General features: G+C 39.3%; 3 protein-coding genes across 3 annotated transcripts; 1 reads left to right on the top strand and 2 right to left on the bottom strand.

Annotated features, from left to right (window-relative positions):
- Positions 1 to 4,376: 4,376 nt before the first annotated feature.
- On the top strand, positions 4,377 to 5,164 carry LOC112173884 (plastocyanin). Its single transcript, XM_024311566.2, has one exon. It carries the CDS (start codon positions 4,502 to 4,504, stop codon positions 5,000 to 5,002), a length of 501 nt encoding a protein of 166 aa, XP_024167334.1. The 5' UTR covers positions 4,377 to 4,501; the 3' UTR covers positions 5,003 to 5,164.
- Positions 5,165 to 5,174: 10 nt separating this feature from the next.
- LOC112173883 (phospholipase D delta) lies at positions 5,175 to 9,378 on the bottom strand. The gene is made up of 10 exons (XM_024311565.2): positions 8,157 to 9,378; positions 7,948 to 8,064; positions 7,592 to 7,786; positions 7,195 to 7,473; positions 6,998 to 7,066; positions 6,755 to 6,902; positions 6,505 to 6,653; positions 6,224 to 6,403; positions 5,837 to 6,037; positions 5,175 to 5,724 (listed from the first exon to the last, which is right to left on the bottom strand). Exons 1-10 carry the CDS (start codon positions 9,057 to 9,059, stop codon positions 5,431 to 5,433), a joined length of 2,535 nt encoding a protein of 844 aa, XP_024167333.1. The 5' UTR covers positions 9,060 to 9,378; the 3' UTR covers positions 5,175 to 5,430.
- A 1,020-nt stretch (positions 9,379 to 10,398) lies between these two features.
- On the bottom strand, positions 10,399 to 15,588 carry LOC112169084. The gene is made up of 14 exons (XM_024306031.2): positions 15,174 to 15,588; positions 13,696 to 13,807; positions 13,510 to 13,622; positions 13,226 to 13,348; positions 12,927 to 13,129; positions 12,758 to 12,833; positions 12,476 to 12,562; positions 12,299 to 12,379; positions 12,149 to 12,181; positions 11,923 to 11,976; positions 11,802 to 11,843; positions 11,510 to 11,588; positions 11,358 to 11,428; positions 10,399 to 10,844 (listed from the first exon to the last, which is right to left on the bottom strand). Exons 1-14 carry the CDS (start codon positions 15,342 to 15,344, stop codon positions 10,752 to 10,754), a joined length of 1,338 nt encoding a protein of 445 aa, XP_024161799.1. The 5' UTR covers positions 15,345 to 15,588; the 3' UTR covers positions 10,399 to 10,751.
- Positions 15,589 to 18,018: the final 2,430 nt, after the last annotated feature.

The following is an 18,018-nucleotide window of genomic DNA, read 5'->3' as shown; positions in this document are numbered from 1 at the left end:
TGATCGACGCCGGAGGAGGGATGTCCGCACTTTTTATGAGTTGCGGACGTCCGGTCTCAAACGCCTCCGTGTGTGTGTGTATATACACACACACACACACAGATACTAGGTTTAAGGTAGTTATCAATGCCTTAACGATGATTAATTTGGCTGAAAATTTGCATAGCTAATCTATACACTAGTACCTAAAAACTGAACAGTCGAGATGTGGATATGCAACCGAAAAGTGACTAAAAACTCGAATTTCACAAGGTAGTTTCAAAGCGGAGCTCCGCTCTAAATATGATCTGATATATATATAACATCAATCCCTAGCTACGTAGCTATATATACATATTTATATAGTGGACATTCCACCAATGATTTAAATAGTGAAACGTCATGAACCACCCTATAGCCTCCCCCTCACAAAACAATCCGCATAGATGTCTCCTAATCACCTAAAATGTGCCTGCTAGACAGGAATTAACGACTACAGTTGACAGTAAAAGAGGCCAATAAACGAGAAACAAAGTTGGGCTCGTTCTTAAACATGGGCCATGTGCTCAACAAGATTGGTTAGGTTGGGTTTATCTATATCAAGATGAATTTGGCCCAGTATATTTAAGCACCTTGGTTTGGTCGAAGAGGTGACAAGTCCACAATGAGGAACCTTGCATGTCTTTGCACTAACTGCAAAGACGAAGCCACAATCAGAGAAACAGTACTCCAGAGTCGTTGAATTACACCAAAAAACAATTATCAATTGAAAGTTTTTTTTTTTTAATTGAAATTTCAATAATGTGGAGCACTATAGATTTCTGAATAAGAGTAATGGCTCCTGGAAGAGAAAGCCGTTGAAAACAAAAGGATTATTTTCCCACAGAAAAGAAAGGAAAAGAGTTTCGTTTCAAAAAAAAGAAAGGAAAAGAGTTTTAGGCAGAAGAAGTAAATGATGATGGAGCTGCATTTATGGTCGTTCCTGGGTAGTAACTGTGTCGCGCGGTAATTTCAAAAGAGATAGAACCAACCAAAACGGTGCTGAGATTCCCCAACTAAGTATTTAAGATGCAGTTGAGCACTTGAGCAATTACACAGTGAGATACATAAAGCTGATCGATCGATCACTACTATGGCTCTCTCTCTCTCTCTCTGGGGGGTGGTGAGATTCCCTCTCATAAATATTTGGTTCAGAGTGCTGTGCATGCCCTGATCTGCGCGCTTTGATAATGAGCATTCATCGATCACCACCACCCATGACAGCCAGAGCGAGATTCCCTTATTTATTGTTGAGGGCCTGTAGCTCTGTTGCCACTGCGTCTCTGCAACTAGAGAGAGAGAGAGAGAGAGAGAGAAGAATATTACGTATGGGGTTGCTAGCAAGCTAATGAATGCTATGGTCCTTGGCTTAGGGTTTTGGTAGCTCAAGTTTTTAATGCACCCAGCAAGAAGCAACGTGCAATTAACAACATCTTCTCTTCTCGCTCTTCAGTTTCATCCTTAAATACTGCTCCAAGACATTCCATTTCTCATCCTCACACCTCAATATCATCGTCCTCTTCATTATCATCATGGCCTTCTCTCTTCATTTCTTCTTCTTCTTCATTGCATTTAACAAACGTTGGGCACTTGAAATAGTTACTGCGATGTTGGCCCGGTTCACTCAGGAGAAAAACATATATCTTAACATTAAGATCGAAGAAGGCTTAATTTGTTTTTCTGATTGAGCCGTGCCAATATCTCAGTGCTCTTTCTTTCTTCTGTCCACGTTATTTGCGACCAAGATTTTACCCGGCGCTTCCTGCAGATACCTAGCTAGATAGGTAAGTATATTTTCTCATAATTGTGGATACCGATTTCCCCTCGGTTCTTTGTCTGAAAAGAAACGAACAACTTATTTCCTAGTCTTTTGTTGTTAATATGAGTTCGTGTTTGGACTATGGAGTTGTGAGATTTGGCCATAATCGCAAATACTTGTAGTTGTAGAGAACTCATATGCAAGTATACTAATTAGCCTCGGATACACCTTCAAGTTTGACATTTATGCCTCGTTCAAATTTTATCTTAATTAGCTCTGAATTTTGCCATCTCAATGATAACATTACTGGATTTTGAGGAGGGAGGATTTAGTGCACCGACATAAATGGATGGTTAGATTATATTATATTAAATACACTCTTAGGTTATTAATAAAAATATTAATTATAAATATCAAGGGTTGAGATCATCTTATAAGTGTTTAGACCGTTGGTGTATAGAATAATTTCCAGATTTTGAGCAAAATAAGTTTTTTTATGCGAAATTTAGATTTCGATCTAAATACAGCCTCCCAACTGTAATTCTAGTTTCTACCGCAGTATATTCAATGTAACAGATCGATACTCACATTTTCTGTGCAATTCATAGGTGGTATCGTCTCACAACTTCAGTGCATAATGCCATAATGTTCTTTACTTCATTTATATCTGCATAAATATCTGGCATATAATTATCATCTCAGGCCGTTAACCTGATTGTTGTACTTGCAGATATATATAATTCTGATCAATGATGACTACTAGACTAGTAGTTAACGGAATATGTTTTCTAGTAACCAGAAATGACTATTACTAGATCGACTTATGTTGTTCTCTGCCTAATCTGGTTGCTCCCTCCTGAGAGCTCACATGTCACATGCATCATATTATATTATAAAGGACAAACTGGATGAAGCATAATATATAGCCAGGGTTTAACCAGCAGTTAAAAGTACCATTCACGTCCTTTTGTAATATGGAGGTAAGATTAATCTTTCGAGTACTATATATTGGATCTGGCCGGGGAAAGTAAAGACTGAAGAAGAAGTAAATGTGCGAGGGGAGGGGCGTTGGCCACTCTTTAATAGAAAGATGTTGTCTCATGTGCATGTTTCTACTCATAACTGAACTGTCGGCTGTTAGCTAGCCTACTCTTTCTCGCAACCATTCAATATATTGTGTACCTAAGCTTGACTTTTGCAACGAGTTGAGTCCACTCGTATTCAAATTTCGGTGAACTTTATTCCTGCGTCTTTCAGGATTGGCTCTGAGATTGGATTGATGAGTTACCTTATATAGGGTAATAGGGACATGTGAGTTGTTTGAATTTTTTTACTAGTAGTACAGTTGTTTGAAACTTTGAATTATGACAATTTATAGAGTGCTTTTACTGTAGCCTTTGTAATCCGTTTTGGTTATATAAAGGTGTTTTTAACTTTTAACCTCGATATATCACACATTCACACTGCGATATGCTACACCAGATTGAGCAGATTCCCATTATGTTTTAGGCCCTTTGCGGGCATTCATGACTGTCGTGCTGGAGTTTGCAGGGCTCAACTTGGGCCTGTAGAGGAGTCATGGTTTCACATGGCCCAATGGCACCATGTCGGAATGTGGTATGTAATTCAAGAACTCAAAGTCACATTCTCGTGAACAGTTTGAAGCAAAAACAATGATTTGCACTAATGGTGAAGTCACTAGGCAACACGAAACCAGGCTTTCAATTTAACCAGCGCTAAACTCTCCCTTAGTAAAGCTTTCGAAGAACAAAACATTTCGTGTTTTCTTTAACTAGTGCGAAGAGAAGAGAATAAATCATATGTTCTTATTTTGGAACTTACCTACCTATGTTCCTAAACTGAGTGAAAACAAATACGATCAAAATTCTTTTTCTTGCCAATGAGATGTTAAGATTGATTGATGATTGGCCAATTTAATTGATAAACAGAATAAAACAAAACACAACGATTTTGAAAACTGGCTGGTCTATTATTCTAAAAATGGTGGGATGTATGCTTAATTAACCTATATGGCTATATATTACAGAAGAAACAAGAAAGTTGCATTGGCTACAGCCCAATCAACCTTGTTCAATCCTCCGTTTCTAAGTAGGCAATGTTACCACATCATGATATGCTAAATTTTCATCCTACTGCACGTGCAAGATAAGCTGATATAATTTTTAGTCGCGAAAGAGTGTTTATGTGATTTTTCATAGTGCTCCATAGTCTAAACTAATATTCAATTTTTGAAAAAGCTTCACCTCTCTTCATATGATACTTGTTCTAAAATAATTTTTTTTCCAAAATATATCGAAAAGTCGAGATCAAAAAACAGTTTAGCCACTCGTTCATAGATTATAAGTTTGTGAGTCCTCCAACAACACAAAACTTATCCTCCTCCATTAATTTTGACGTACTTGTAAAGCTCTCACATTCTTCGCCTCACATCAAAAAATCCAAGCCATGTCATGGGATAGCATCCCACACAGCCAATGAGACCGATCCTCACTAGATAACCCTTGTCCTACCTCATCCCCAGTACCACTACCATTCATTCATTCATCCAGTATCCAATCACATATTCCCTCAAACACAAACCACACATCACCAACCTTCTCACCCTATTAAAACAATCTTTTCCACTCTTCTCCTTTTGAATTTGATCCCTATTAAAGTCTTGAGGCGACGAACTAGAACACAACAAACACACAACTCTCAACAATGGCCACCGTCACTCCTGCTGCCGTTGCCATTCCCTCATTCACCGGACTCAAGTCCGCCGGAGCAACCAAACTTGGCGCCACCTCCGTCAAGGTCTCAGCTGCAGTCCCAAGAATGAGCATCAAGTCCTCACTCAAGGACGTCGGTGTTGCAGTCGCTGCCACCGCCGCGAGTGCACTCCTCGCCAGCAATGCCTTGGCCATTGAGATCCTTCTCGGCGGCAGCGATGGCTCCTTGGCTTTTGTCCCCAACGAGTTCTCCATCAGCCCCGGGGACAAGATCGTCTTCAAGAACAACGCTGGATTCCCACACAACGTTGTCTTCGACGAGGACGAGATTCCCGGGGGTGTTGATGCCGGGAAAATCTCCATGAGCGAGGAGGATCTCCTCAACGCCCCAGGAGAGACCTACTCCGTCACCTTGACTGAAAAAGGAACATACTCTTTCTACTGCTCTCCTCACCAGGGAGCTGGTATGGCCGGCAAGGTTACCGTTAACTAAGCTCTGTTTAGTTCTCTGTTTATTCTAAGATCAATGCTAGCTTCCTTTTTATGGGTGGTAGTAGAGCTTATAATAGCCGAGCCAGTATATTGACAATGCATGAGAGAATTTGTGAGATGAATTGTTGAATTATATATTGCCATTGTGTTTGTCTGTTTCTTTGTTCATCTTCTTCATTTCAAGTTGTAGATTTGTGATCTTAATTACTTGTTTAAAATATCCTTGAACAAAGAACAAAGTGAAGTATATCGGACTATATATACTATTAATCTATTATGATGTAATACATTACAAGCTATCCCTAATTTCACTTGCGTTACTAACACTTTACACTTTGAATACTCAAAACCTTTTGGATCACAGTGCGTATAATCTCATGAATGTATAGATACGAAAAAATTGGAGTAGTAGCAAGGAGCTTAGTAAAGTTAAGTTGTTAAAGCATCAGGAAGGTTAGTGCGGGCGCCGAGGATCTTACCGCCAACATCAGGGAAGCTCTCTCGTCCAGGCAATGCACCTACCTTCCCATTGGCATAAACCTCAACAGGGTATTTGATGAGGTGTCCCTGCAATTCTATAAAATCATCGGCCACGAACCTACTCCAATTATCCTGACCAATGTCGTTCACACGCTTCACACATTCTACTGTTTGAGGCTCCTTGAAGCAATTCTCAACCATCCCCATGTGTTCTGCCCAAAGTGACATTCTATATCCATATACCTGAAAACATATCAACAAAGAGCATCTGTGATTATCTTCATTACTAGAGGCTGGTGTGCTGTTAATCCATATACACTACGAGAACATGGTTATGGAGCTACATGGTAGATACCTGGCCGTGAGGATGCCGCTTCTTCTTACCCCACGTGTGATGCGGTTGATATGCCCCCATGGCTATCTCGGTGTCCCTAGATCCTGCCATGGATCGTTGGTTGATATTCGCAGAACCTATTATCACGTACTCATCATCTACTACCATTCCCTTGGCATGAACATAAATCATAAACCGTTGAAATTTTTGGGAGGCGGAAACCTGAAAACCAATTGCGGTGTTTTTTTTTATTAGCTAGGAAACCAATTGCTGTTAATTCACATATTTTGCATCAGGTAAAAGATACATACTAATTCAAAGCCTACTCTGCCTTCAGCATATAAATAAACTAAAACTAAAACATCAATCGCTTCGGTGATAGAAAGAAGTTTTGTATGCTATGATTACCGTGTGACTTGGAGAACCAGTTCTGGGAGCTTGGTTATTTGTACAGGACACTGTGGCAGGCAGCGTTTCCCGATTACCAAGACAGTAGAAATTTAGGTAGTCCTGTGGATGAGCATTCGCAATATTCATGGATTTCAGCTCTTTTGCTATGATTTCATACATCATTTGCATTGTTTGTCCCTGAAAAGGATGAACAAGCAAATTTAGTTGGTAACTGATTTTGATGTATTATGTTAGCAACTGAGTTTGTTATATCCTTAGCTGCAATATGTGCAGCTTACCTGCCAGAAGAGAATTTGTTGCACAGGAGCAGAAGAGGGCACACCTTCTGGCCACATTGGTATCACGACATAAACTGCAAATCTCTCTTTGGCTCGTATCTTACTAGCAATCTTTAATGCCAACTCCATTGGAATTAAATTGTCAGCACCTGTATATGTACCAAGCTCAATTGTTAGCAGCTCATTTATTGTATAACACTTCTGCTATAGTTGATTGGAAAGCATAAATAGGAAAAGAATATATAACCACCTGCTTCTTTGTAAGTTGGCCATGCATAAGATGATCCGAGGAAATACTGATTCTCAATGTATATGAAGTGTTGCGCAGATCTGATTGCTTCGATATATGCTGTTTGGATGCTCTTGTCTATAACCAAATTTTTGGCGCAGAAAAGATTCTGCAGTAAAATATAGTGCCAAGGAATTGATTAGATGACCACTAAATGTGTCTGTTAGTTAAGCTGTTAGAAATTGAAGAAAGATGTGAGCCAACCTGATTCTCAGCTTCATAGACATCTTTGGGAAATCCTTTCACAGATCCAGAATCTATGGATCGGAATATCTGTCATTTTAAGTTCGATATAGAATAAGATTGACCAAGTTAGACAAAGTAGCAAAGGATTAATAGAACTAAGATTAAAGCATGTGCAGAATGCAATGCAGCAAACTGCAAGATATGTGAACATTAACCTGAACACGCCAGTTTTGAGGATCATCTTCATCTGAAACCCGTAATGCAGGATCATCATTGGAACTTTTTGGTGCGGGACTAAGTATCCATGAGATGCGCTCCAACTTGATCAAAGCATCGTCGTGCCAACGCGACACTCTTTTAAAGCGTTGGCCCAACTCTGACCATTTTGTGGCTCTTTTCCAACGCTGCTCAAAATTAGTTAGCACATCGTATGCAGCCGGCCCTTCAATTTTGCAATGTAGATCATGCCAGGGTTGTCTTGGACCCTTTGTACCCTATGAATATTTACATTTAATGGTCAATGTCAATTCACCCTCAATATTAAAAAGCATAGAGCCAAGGTGCAGGGTGCCAATTGCCAAATTAGTAGTATTACGAACTACAAATACTCACAGCCAATGTGGGATTATGGAAATCACCCTGGAAAACTGTGTCAACATCGCGAAACAGCCGATGTTCAGGAGTATCATAGCGGCCATCACAGAGGTCCAGACCTCCTATAAATGCAGTAATCTTTCGATTGTTTCCAGACGCTTGTGTATCCACAATCACACACTTTTGATGATGCGTAAACAAGGTCCCAACAACCTACATTAGTACCATGCGACCCAAATTAATTAAACATATTATCAGCAACTCAAATGCAATTCTTTGTATGAACAAGTTTCCATGCGAAATCATTATATAATTTCCGACCAAAATAAATAGATAATTGAAACAGTAACTGAACCATGGTATATAAAGCATGCCTGTTGCTTGAAAATGCTAAGCTTACTGCTGGCATATCGCGGTGACAGCACGCATGACACCGAAGAATGCTTAAAAAACTTCCTGGTTTCTTCATCATGGGTTTGCATCACTCCGGTCTACACACAGATTTACACCAACAAAATGTCAACCTCAACTGAATCACAATCAAAGTGAAGGGTAACCAAACAGAAACTAAACTAAAACGCACCGTGTTGATGAAGAACTTGCTGTGAGAAGTCTTATCATCCCAAACCAGCAACAAAACTCTCAACCCTTCCTGGGATTTATACTTGAGCAACTCCCCCAAATTCAAATTGCCGCCGCTGGGCAAGGGCTTACTGGGCTCTCTGACCACCTTGACCTTGTGATAAATGGACCAGCCCACAATGTACACCAAATGATGGGCCTCCAAGATTGCGTGACATATATCCTCCCAGCACTTCCCATGCTCAAACTGAACCCCGTCGTCCAATTCTATGTCCTCCATCACCGAGTCCGGCACGTGCGCGTCCTGGTACAGCGTCACGTGACCTCCTCGCCGTGCCGGAAAGTAACAATTCTCGACTCCCCCGAAACGTTCGTGGGATATTCCGTACTGATACAACGGATCGTCCTCGCATTTCGTGAATCTCATTTCCAACCTAACCGCCGAGTCCGGTTTCGGCGGCTTCCCCAGCGGCCCGATTATCGGAAACCAATCGCTGATCGTCTCGCCGGAGAGGATTCGCTGGGCCGAGACGGACGCGACGCCGATTAAATCGGCGCCGAACATGTCGTTGTCTTTGACGTAGAACTCGACTTGCGAGACGGGGTGGGCGAGAGGGATCTTGAAATGCTCCTTCCATTCCGGGTTCTGGGAGTTGGAGATCACGCGCGTCCTGGCGACGGTAGCTCCGGCGAGGCAGACCGTGACGTAAGGGTCGCTGGTGATGATTTTATGGTGACTGCGGTGCTGTTTAGGGCTCGAGAATGGCTTGCGGCAGGCCGAGAACAATCGCCGGAATCGCTCGGAGAGCATGTCCATGTTGGGCAAATATCGCGCCTCTATGATTTTCAAATCCAGGTTGCCGTGAAGGTACACCACCAATGGTTCTGAGTTATCTTCCGCCATTAAATTTGGTGGTTGAGCGCGACAATGTAGATAGGGGAGGATTAATGTGACGTTGGCGATGCACCGGAGAACCAGAACGGGTACGTATTCCGACAACTTTTGTACGTGGTCGGTGTTTCGACGTTGGCTTTGTAGAAGAAACCTTGAGAGATGTAGGTGAATTTCTTATTGAGCTCCCTCTCCGACGAAGCCAACGGCGAAAACCGAAGGCGGCAAGAGAAGAGCGGCAATATATGGCAAGGGTATGGGGCTATGTACGTGGGGAGGTTATGGCGTTCTGCGTGGGAACGTGAGGTCTGGTCTGTCAGGGTTCTACAAGTAGTAATTGTGAATTGGAGTAGGGGACACGTGGGGGGTAGTAAACAAAGTGAAGCTTGCAATCTAACCAATTTTATAGGTTGATGGTTGGAACGTCCCTAATTTGAATTTGATGCTCAGTCCACAGCACTTGACTTTCTTTTTTTATTTTTTATTTTCACGTTATCAATATATTTGAAACCATGTTCGGGTGGCTTATGAATGTAAGAGTTGCAATTGGTATTTACTGCATAGAATTTTTTTTTGATTATAATCAATTAAGACGATTTGACATCAAAGCGGCTCACACGCTAACTAAATATTTCAACAAAATTGTACCTTGAAATGCTAGACTTGTTTGTTTATATTAATGAAGTTTAACCATAAATAGCAACTCGTTTAGACATCAGAGGGTTTCATACGCTAATTAAATATTTCAACAAAATTGTATCTAAACCAGTAACTATACTAACAGTCGAAAGAAGTGATAATTCTTATGAATATCATTCTCAATCATGTTAGATGCTTAATTTGTATTTGTGTTAGAGTATGGATATTCGAAACAATGTTTATTCAACATATGCCTATTTCTCTCTTTATGAATCGAAAGTGAAATCTTTAATATAAATATGGTGGATGCTTAATCCTTATTCAATGTTCTTTCATTTAAAAATTAAACCATGTGACATGATAACGTTCTGAGTTGCTGTCATAGCATTTAGGAAGATGAGCTGTCTAACCCAATTTAACAAAGTAGCTAGAGGTTTGTTAATCGTTTGTCTGACTTTTTTGGGTTGAAGAAAGAGGATTCGTTGACTTGAGAAATATAGATGGTGAATTGGTGATGGCAGTTTATTGGCCCCTAAAACTTTAGACCGGCCTCATCCTTCCGACGAGTCTCCAGTCAGAAAAAGGCTCTTAAACCATACCTATTAGTCTTTTACGGCCGTAAATAAGTGACAAAATCGAAAGATCGAAAAGGCATGAAAAAGGCCAATTCTGGATATATGTACGAGGAAATGAATCGACGCCAATTCTGATGTGGTAGATTGACTAGATTCACTAGCATTATCAAGATACATTATATACAGAACAAAAGATCAAGCAACAAATACATACTAATACATTCTGTTCGATCTTATGTTATCAATTTATACAAACCATTTTCTAAACTTCTCATGAAATAGTTATGTGATTGGGTTATCAGCATCTTGTTCTGGTGAAGGTGAAAACAAAACCACTCTCCACAATGCCACCTCCCAATCCCAAAGATCAACCAAAAATTGTTGATATTTATAATTTATAGATAGCAATACGCTAAGACAAGATAACCATTACAACTCAACAGTTCTTGGTGTGCCGGAGAAAGAAAAATTTCTGCTCGGAATATGAAAACTAGGGTTCCATGTAATTGCAATTGCTGCTGACCCGTTCACTTGATATGGGAGGAGCAGCCTTTATCATCACGCTTTGAATAAAGGCTATCATCTACACACATACAGAAGAAAGCTAAAAACCACAGAATACAGAACAGATGCAAGTAAACATCAATTCATATGCAAAAGGGAAACTATACCAAAATACATGACCTAATATAAAAGGTCTTTCAAGATCAACTTGAACTTCAGTAGGCATTAGTAATAAGCAATTACATATAAGGTAAAGTGAATTGCTCACTCAGAAGAGGCTTTCAACCAGTATCAGTTAGGAGAAAGTGCTCATGACACCTTACATACAAAATCAGTTATTTTGTAATTTATACAAGATGCTTAAGATGCTTGAGTAAGTCAGGCTATACTAGGTCTCATATCAGTTATTTTGTCATTTATACAAGATGCTTAAGATGCTTGAGTAAGTCAGGCTATACTAGGTCTCTTTTCATTAACAATTTTGTCTCTAAAACCTGCAAATCACTCTCAAACGTGCAACCTAGAAATAGGAGACTATAGTTATAACAAAAGTTGCAGACAAAAGCAAGCATCGTAAAGTATAAGCTCTTACCGCAGCAAATCCAACACATGTGATACTAAAACCAGGAAAATTAAATGGCGCCTTTTCAGACAGGAACAAAGCTGAAAGAAAGAGTTGACATTCTTAGTTTAAAATGGGAGAAAATTGGCTAAGCAAGAGAGTAAAATGGAAATTCAAAACACCTGTTAGAGGAGAGAAAGCAAAGGGAGATATAACATTTGCAAAGGAGCATATGCCTGAAATGCACCCTTGAGCCTTTCCCTGAAAATAAAGAGTTACAGATAGCAAAGACAACTTAGAGCACAAAAGGGTAAGTTATATGCTGCATACCAATACATTCTTATGCATAACACTTCAATTGCAAAGGATCAGTTTAAACAAAATCAGTAAAATTGATAGCAGTCTGCCAATATATATAACTGTCAAAAATCACGCTTATAAATCAAATTGCAGCACTCCTCTCAAGAAAATTACCTGCTCAGACGGCCCAACTTGTTTAGATACAATGCTTCGCATCTGTAAATGTGTAACTGAATTAGTCCAAATCCAACACCAGGTAAATGCTAAAATATGAAACACAACTAGAGAAACTTACACATGGCTGTGCAAACACAAAAAAGATAGAGAACATAGCAGCAGCATACGGAACCTATAACATTTCAGAATGTTAGCCATAATGGGGCAACAAAAGTTGGGTAAAACAGATACCAGCTGCAATCTAAGAGATTAATAGAGTTCTAGTAGCAGTAGATAAAAACATATAATTTTAATTTCACAATAAAGATACACTTGAGATTGCCAGAGAAGTTGCAAGTAGGTACCCAGAAGGACCACGCAAGGCCATAAAAAAACATCTGCAGTTAGTAAGCAGGTGATTAGATAAGAGATTACTGTGCATGTCAAGATTCTTACAAACAAGATCGAACCTTTGTGGCTTGTCTAGAACTAAATAATTACAGCCAGATGCTTACATGTGCACAGCCAAAAAGAAGCCCTATCGAAAGTAACCTCTCCTCTCCTAAAACAGGAGCCAGTAAGGGCATGAGAACCAACTGCAGGAAGTTCTAGTTTTTAGTACAATTAAAATGTAATGGAACTATGAAGGAAGTTAATCTGCAAAGTAATCAAACCAAAGCAGTGAGAAAAACCTGTGAAATAGTGCCTGCAACCCCCGAAATCACCATTAGGTCAGCAAACTGATCCTTGTTGAAGTGAAACCGGGCCTTTAAATAATACTGCACAGCAAACAATGGATTTCAACCACTGCATTCTTATGTGCTATTCCAACACAGTCTACGAATATATGTTTCTGTACGAATAATCCACAAACTCAAATATAAGATGAACAAAATTGAGTTCATCTGTGAGACAGTAAACCAAAATTTAGTTCAGTTACACTTCTCTAAGTCTAAATGTTGCTCTTCACTCACCAATAGTGAAGCATGAAGGCCAACATCGGCCAGGTGGCTGAAAAACGCAACAATTGCAGCTTGGGAAAATGTAGGGCTGCAAATAAGAGCGACAAACTAAATAAATTTCATGGATTTGGGAAAAGTAAAAATTATATATTGGCTACTGAAGGCGGGAAAATTGACTGACCTAGTTTTCAACAATGCGATTATATCAGGTAATGAAGGTAAAGCTGTAGAGGACTGCAATTCCGCATTTGAATTTTCATCCGAATTCGAAACTTTTGGGTTTTCATTTGAGAGCAATGGAGCGGAAATGTTATCGTCTATAATCGAATCCGGTAGGAAAATCCTCATGTACATTACTGCTACAACCGCCACCGTTGTCGCCACCTAATGATAATAACATCAACGAATTCATATCCTACGATTGCATATATAGTTACATACAGAGATGATGGATAAATGAAACAGCGAAGGAGAGAATACCTGAAACATTGAGGTAGTGGATACAAAACGAGTAAATAGGGTTCCGCAGACGAAGGCAGATGAACTAATCCCTGATAGAATTCCAAACGTCGAGGCTCGCCGTCCTTCTGGAACATTATCCGCCTGAGAATTGATATGAACATGGTGTCAACTGTTTAGAACAGAGTGCTATATGGAACAGAGAGGGGAAGTGGGACTGAATGGGCCTAGTTACATATGGGTGTAGAGCTAGAGAAACACAAATAGTCACGGGCCACATTGAGAGATTAGAGCATGATGCTTACCACATAGGCAAGGGCGAGGCAGTGAACGCTGCCTTCGCAGACCATGGCGGTGAGAGTCTTGGCCACAAAGTACGCATAGAAGAAATTCCTAGTCCTGCTGTAGGCTAATATTCCTGTAACCACTTCTCGATTAGGTCTAAATCACAAGTTAAACAAAATAGAAAAACATGTACCTCTTATAAGTACCTAAGGGGATTATAGTGAAAATCATTGGAAGTGTGAGCAGAGCTTTTCTCCCACATTTGTCTGAGAGATTCCCTACCAAAGGCATCATCACCAGTGTTCCCAGCCCTACGATCTGCAAAGATCAACAGTCCATCACGAACTCAAAGTTAATTAAGACGGTACCATGCAGGCATCAAGATGTTAATTTATTTTTAGTTATATTAGAGAATATCTAATTCTTTACTGAACTTAATCCTAATTCAGTTCTATATTACACTATGTGAAGGTAAAGCTAGCTAACTGAAGGTAAAACTTAATTAGAGGCTAGAGTTGTGACCCGCATAAGAGAGTGCGAGAAATGCTAGTAGCTAGTAAACTACAACATAAGAAGGTCGTGGTGGATCAAGAAGAAGTGAGAGCAACTGAGCAAGTGAATGTGATGTTGCATATATGTGCCGGTGGGTGTGGTATATATGTGTCCCGTACTGGACCGTCTGGGACTTTTGTCACGTTTGTTAATTAATAAGACCGCATGAATTTATGCATGATAACCAAGAAATGGACGCCTGGAGTAGCATGATCGACACATGCAAGTGATCGAGCACTTTAGCCGTCCTTTATTTTTAATTAGACTGTCCGCTGACGCAGGAGGGGAAATGGCTTTGGAAGATTGGAAGCAAGGGTCAAATTTAGACCCTGTTTGGAATATTATTGGATCTTGCTTGTTCTACCAGATCTGGATTATCCCACTTTTAGTCACTTCACTTCGTAAATAAAATTAAAACCGTAATTTCTGTAATGTTAGTTATTCTAAATAACTATTATAAACTTGGATAATGTTTGGATCGATGAGATCTGGGTGCAGGACTTTTGTGGAGTAGTGATGGGCAAGGATGAAGGTTGTGCCATGATTTTATCGGATCACCAATTAAAGTGGGATAGTGAAACTGTGAATGGTGATGATGATTTAATTTGTCAAGTTACAGTGATTGCGGACCCTTAATTTTGACTATTTGGCCGCATTATGGAAATTTCCTTTTCTCTCTTTTTCTTGTTTTCATCTGAGGGAAATTTCCTAGTTTTTACAAAATTTAAGATGTTGGGGGACACAAGGTTTTGTTGCTAGCTGGAATTCGAATTAACCTTCAGACGTCTACCAGAGATTATAATTGATCGATATTGGCTTGTACTTGAATGCCCGCGGTTATAACAAAGAAACAGCAAAAACGATACGTACATGAAATACAACTGTCCAGAGGAAGTTGAATGAGCAAGGATTTATTCCCCTAAAAACGTAAAAAATGAACAGCTAGCTCAGACATATTTTTCAAAAGAAAGTTAAAATCAAAAGGTGACCAGTTCATTTGCTTGGCGGAGAAAATAAAGAATAAATGGTAGAGCTAGCTAGCTTTTGCCCAAGTATATTGCTGAATATAATTGGCAGTATGCCGGCCAGCCGGAATAAAGAATTAGATGAAAATATCGAGTAGATTACATACCGCTTGTTGAAATCCGGTGAGGTAAATAGCGATAGAGCACTCGTCTCTTCCGGGACAAAGCGCAGTCATTGTAACGTCGGTAATGGCCGGGATCACCATGAACGTCGCGAAGTTGTGCAGAAAGATCGTCATGTAAAGGTGGCTGAGCCCCCCTGGTGATAACTTCTCCATTACTCTGTAACCAATTACCTCCCTATAGCTCACTCGCTCTTCGAAATGTCAGTCTCAGTTGGACTCTAAATTCACCCCTGTTTTAAGGGAAGGAGTCATGAACTGGAAAAGGCTTCTCCCACTACCCTAACCAAACTCGGCAGAAATAACTAGAATAGCTAAAGCTTAAAGCAGGAGAGACCTTGTTTGAAAAAGAAATACGTGCATTCTATCAAGCATGATATAGGAATCTTATATATAGTATTGGAGTATTGGCCTAGCTTTATAAAATTAAGTTTGAAATTAATGAGGAATATTGCCTAAAAGAAACAAAGTGCTGAGGTGAAGCAAAGGATGCGTGGCTTGTAAGTTCCCCTCTCAAAGGGGTCCCTTCCCCATTTATTTCTTTTCATGCTTGTGAATTGTAATTACGCTTTGACGCGTGCAAGTCTGATCGATCATCTACTCCCACACCTTTCAATTTTAAATGTGCTAAACAGTTTCTATCCAAGACTCCAAGTTGTTTTCACTTTGAATTTCTGAAAATAAGAGTTTAATTTATTTCAACTAATGAGTTGGTTTCATAGGTTGGGACTTGGGATTAGATTTGTTAATTTAATCTCAGGTTGGGCAAGGCACCAGACCCATGTAGGATTGGGTTGGAGCTGGAGAAAATATGAAGCAAAGCTAGGCCTGATTTAAGATCCCATTAGCCCAGTTACAACTAATGGCCTTTGTAGCCCGATAACTTCGGAGCCCAAAGAGCCTTCTCCAAAACAAATTTGTTTTAAATTCTCACAAAAAAAAAAAAACTAAACTATCAATCACACTGTCCTAAATTCTAGTACTTTATTGACCAAGCACTCTTTTTATTTATTTTGAAAGAGGTGCGAGTACTCTCAAATTTGATTAATGAAACTATAATATAATGGAGGGTTATCTTTAAAAACAATAAGTGAAGAGAGAATGCCTCGACTCCTGAATAATAGCATGTACGTAAAGATTATTTTAGTGATCACTTCATTTGCGTTACAGTAATAGCGATGCCTTAGAAAAAGAAGGCTCAGACGAAGCCGTAGACAATCAACACAACTTCCTATTATGTTGTCAACTACAAACTTTGATAACACTTTATTTCATCTTACCTTTGGACTGCATACATTTGATATAACAGTTCACCGCCACTCTACAACAAACAAGACACCAAGTAACCAAAACTCCTTATAAGAACTTAAAACTCTCTAGTTTAGATCATGAACACTAAAACTTTGACTTATAGTGTTTGAGATCTAAAAAAGTCGGTACATTTCAAAAAATTGAACCTTTTATTCGGACCAGATAAATTTAGACCCCACAAGCACTAATACAAGTTGTAGATGGTGTGGAAAAGTTCTTGAAGTTTAATCTACTGTATTACTATAATGGTTCAAATATATGAAATGCACATAACTTGGCTATTCCCAAGAGTATAAAATCAATATCCAATCAAACATAGGTGCAAAAAATCTATGAAATTGAAAGAGAAATAACGATTTATGTATCCAAAACAATATAGAACACACAAAAAAAAGAAGAAGATAGAATTCCTCTTATTGGTTATTGAATATCCTTTTATAACTCAGGAAAAAAAAAAAAGATGGGAGAGATACTCACATATCCAAAAGCAACTTTTTCGACTGTATTAAATTTAAAAAAAAAAAAAAAAAAACTAACCGTTTAGAAAAATCTGCAAAGTGATGAGCATGGAATCACTGTTGCTAGAGAAGAAGGTTCCACGTGATTGCCTTGCTACGTCCAGGTCCACCAGCTATACTGCGCTCTCGTTCCGTAATTTTTTATCGTTTTGACAAATCCGACAAAGACGTGCAACTTGCAAAAGTTTAAGGGTTAATTACATATCAGTGCATATTTGAATGTTTTTTTAGCCATAAGGCCACCAACTCTTTTTTTCTCTCATAAGGCCACTAGATTAAAAAAAATGTTATATTTTGGATATAAAAACTAACATATTTACAAATGTCATTAGAATAAAAAGTCAACAATCATTCTCTCTCTCCTCTCCGGTGAGGTCTCCGGCCAACTTCCGGCGAGTCTCCGGCCAACCTCCGACCCTCACAAAAGCTACTATCACTAGCAATAAAAGCTACGCTAGTGAGATTTCTGGCTAGGTCACAAAAACTACTATCACCAGCAACAAAAGCTACGCTGTTGAGATTTCCAACCAGGTCACAAAACTACTGTCACCAACAACAAAAGCCACTGCCACTAACAAAAGCTACGCTGGTGAGATTTCCGACGAGGTCATAAAAGCTATTGTTACCAGCAACAAAAACTATTGTCACTAACAAAAGCTACGCTCTATGAAACCAAAAGCTACTATCTCTACCAACAAAAACTATTGTCACCAATACCAAAAGCTACTCTCACCACCAACAAACACTATTGTCACCAACATTAGAAAGCTGCTCTCACCATCATCAAAAGTTACTCCCAACAACGCCCAAAGCAATAACTAAGCAAAACAAAAGCTACTCTGAGAGACTAAAAAAGCTATTCTCAAAGATTAACAAAGATATGGAAATCTAAAGGATACAACCAAAATAAAAAAGCTATTGCAATTGAGAAATGAAAACATATTCAATGCTATAAAAATTATGCAGGGTTCAACAATGATATAATTATGTAAAAAGCTACT

The sequence above is a fragment of the Rosa chinensis genome, chromosome 6, assembly GCF_002994745.2.
Source record: "Rosa chinensis cultivar Old Blush chromosome 6, RchiOBHm-V2, whole genome shotgun sequence".
NCBI classification, from domain to species: domain Eukaryota; kingdom Viridiplantae; phylum Streptophyta; class Magnoliopsida; order Rosales; family Rosaceae; genus Rosa; species Rosa chinensis.
The sequence above is the reverse complement of the archived record's forward strand: the minus strand, read 5'-3'. Positions and strand labels throughout refer to the sequence as shown.

Excerpts from the sequence above, each read along its gene's own strand:
- LOC112173884 (XM_024311566.2), top strand. The coding sequence starts at position 4,502 with ATGGCCACCGTCACTCCTGCTGCCGTTGCCATTCCCTCATTCACCGGA.
- LOC112173883 (XM_024311565.2), bottom strand. The coding sequence starts at position 9,059 with ATGGCGGAAGATAACTCAGAACCATTGGTGGTGTACCTTCACGGCAAC. Across the intron at positions 8,065-8,156 it reads GCAAGTTCTTCATCAACACG|ACCGGAGTGATGCAAACCCA; the intron begins GTGCGTTTTAGT and ends ATCTGTGTGTAG. Across the intron at positions 7,474-7,591 it reads TCCATAATCCCACATTGGCT|GGTACAAAGGGTCCAAGACA; the intron begins GTGAGTATTTGT and ends AAATATTCATAG.
- LOC112169084 (XM_024306031.2), bottom strand. The coding sequence starts at position 15,344 with ATGGAGAAGTTATCACCAGGGGGGCTCAGCCACCTTTACATGACGATC. Across the intron at positions 13,130-13,225 it reads CCACTACCTCAATGTTTCAG|GTGGCGACAACGGTGGCGGT; the intron begins GTATTCTCTCCT and ends TATTATCATTAG. Across the intron at positions 12,380-12,475 it reads TTGCAGGCACTATTTCACAG|TTGGTTCTCATGCCCTTACT; the intron begins GTTTTTCTCACT and ends AACTTCCTGCAG.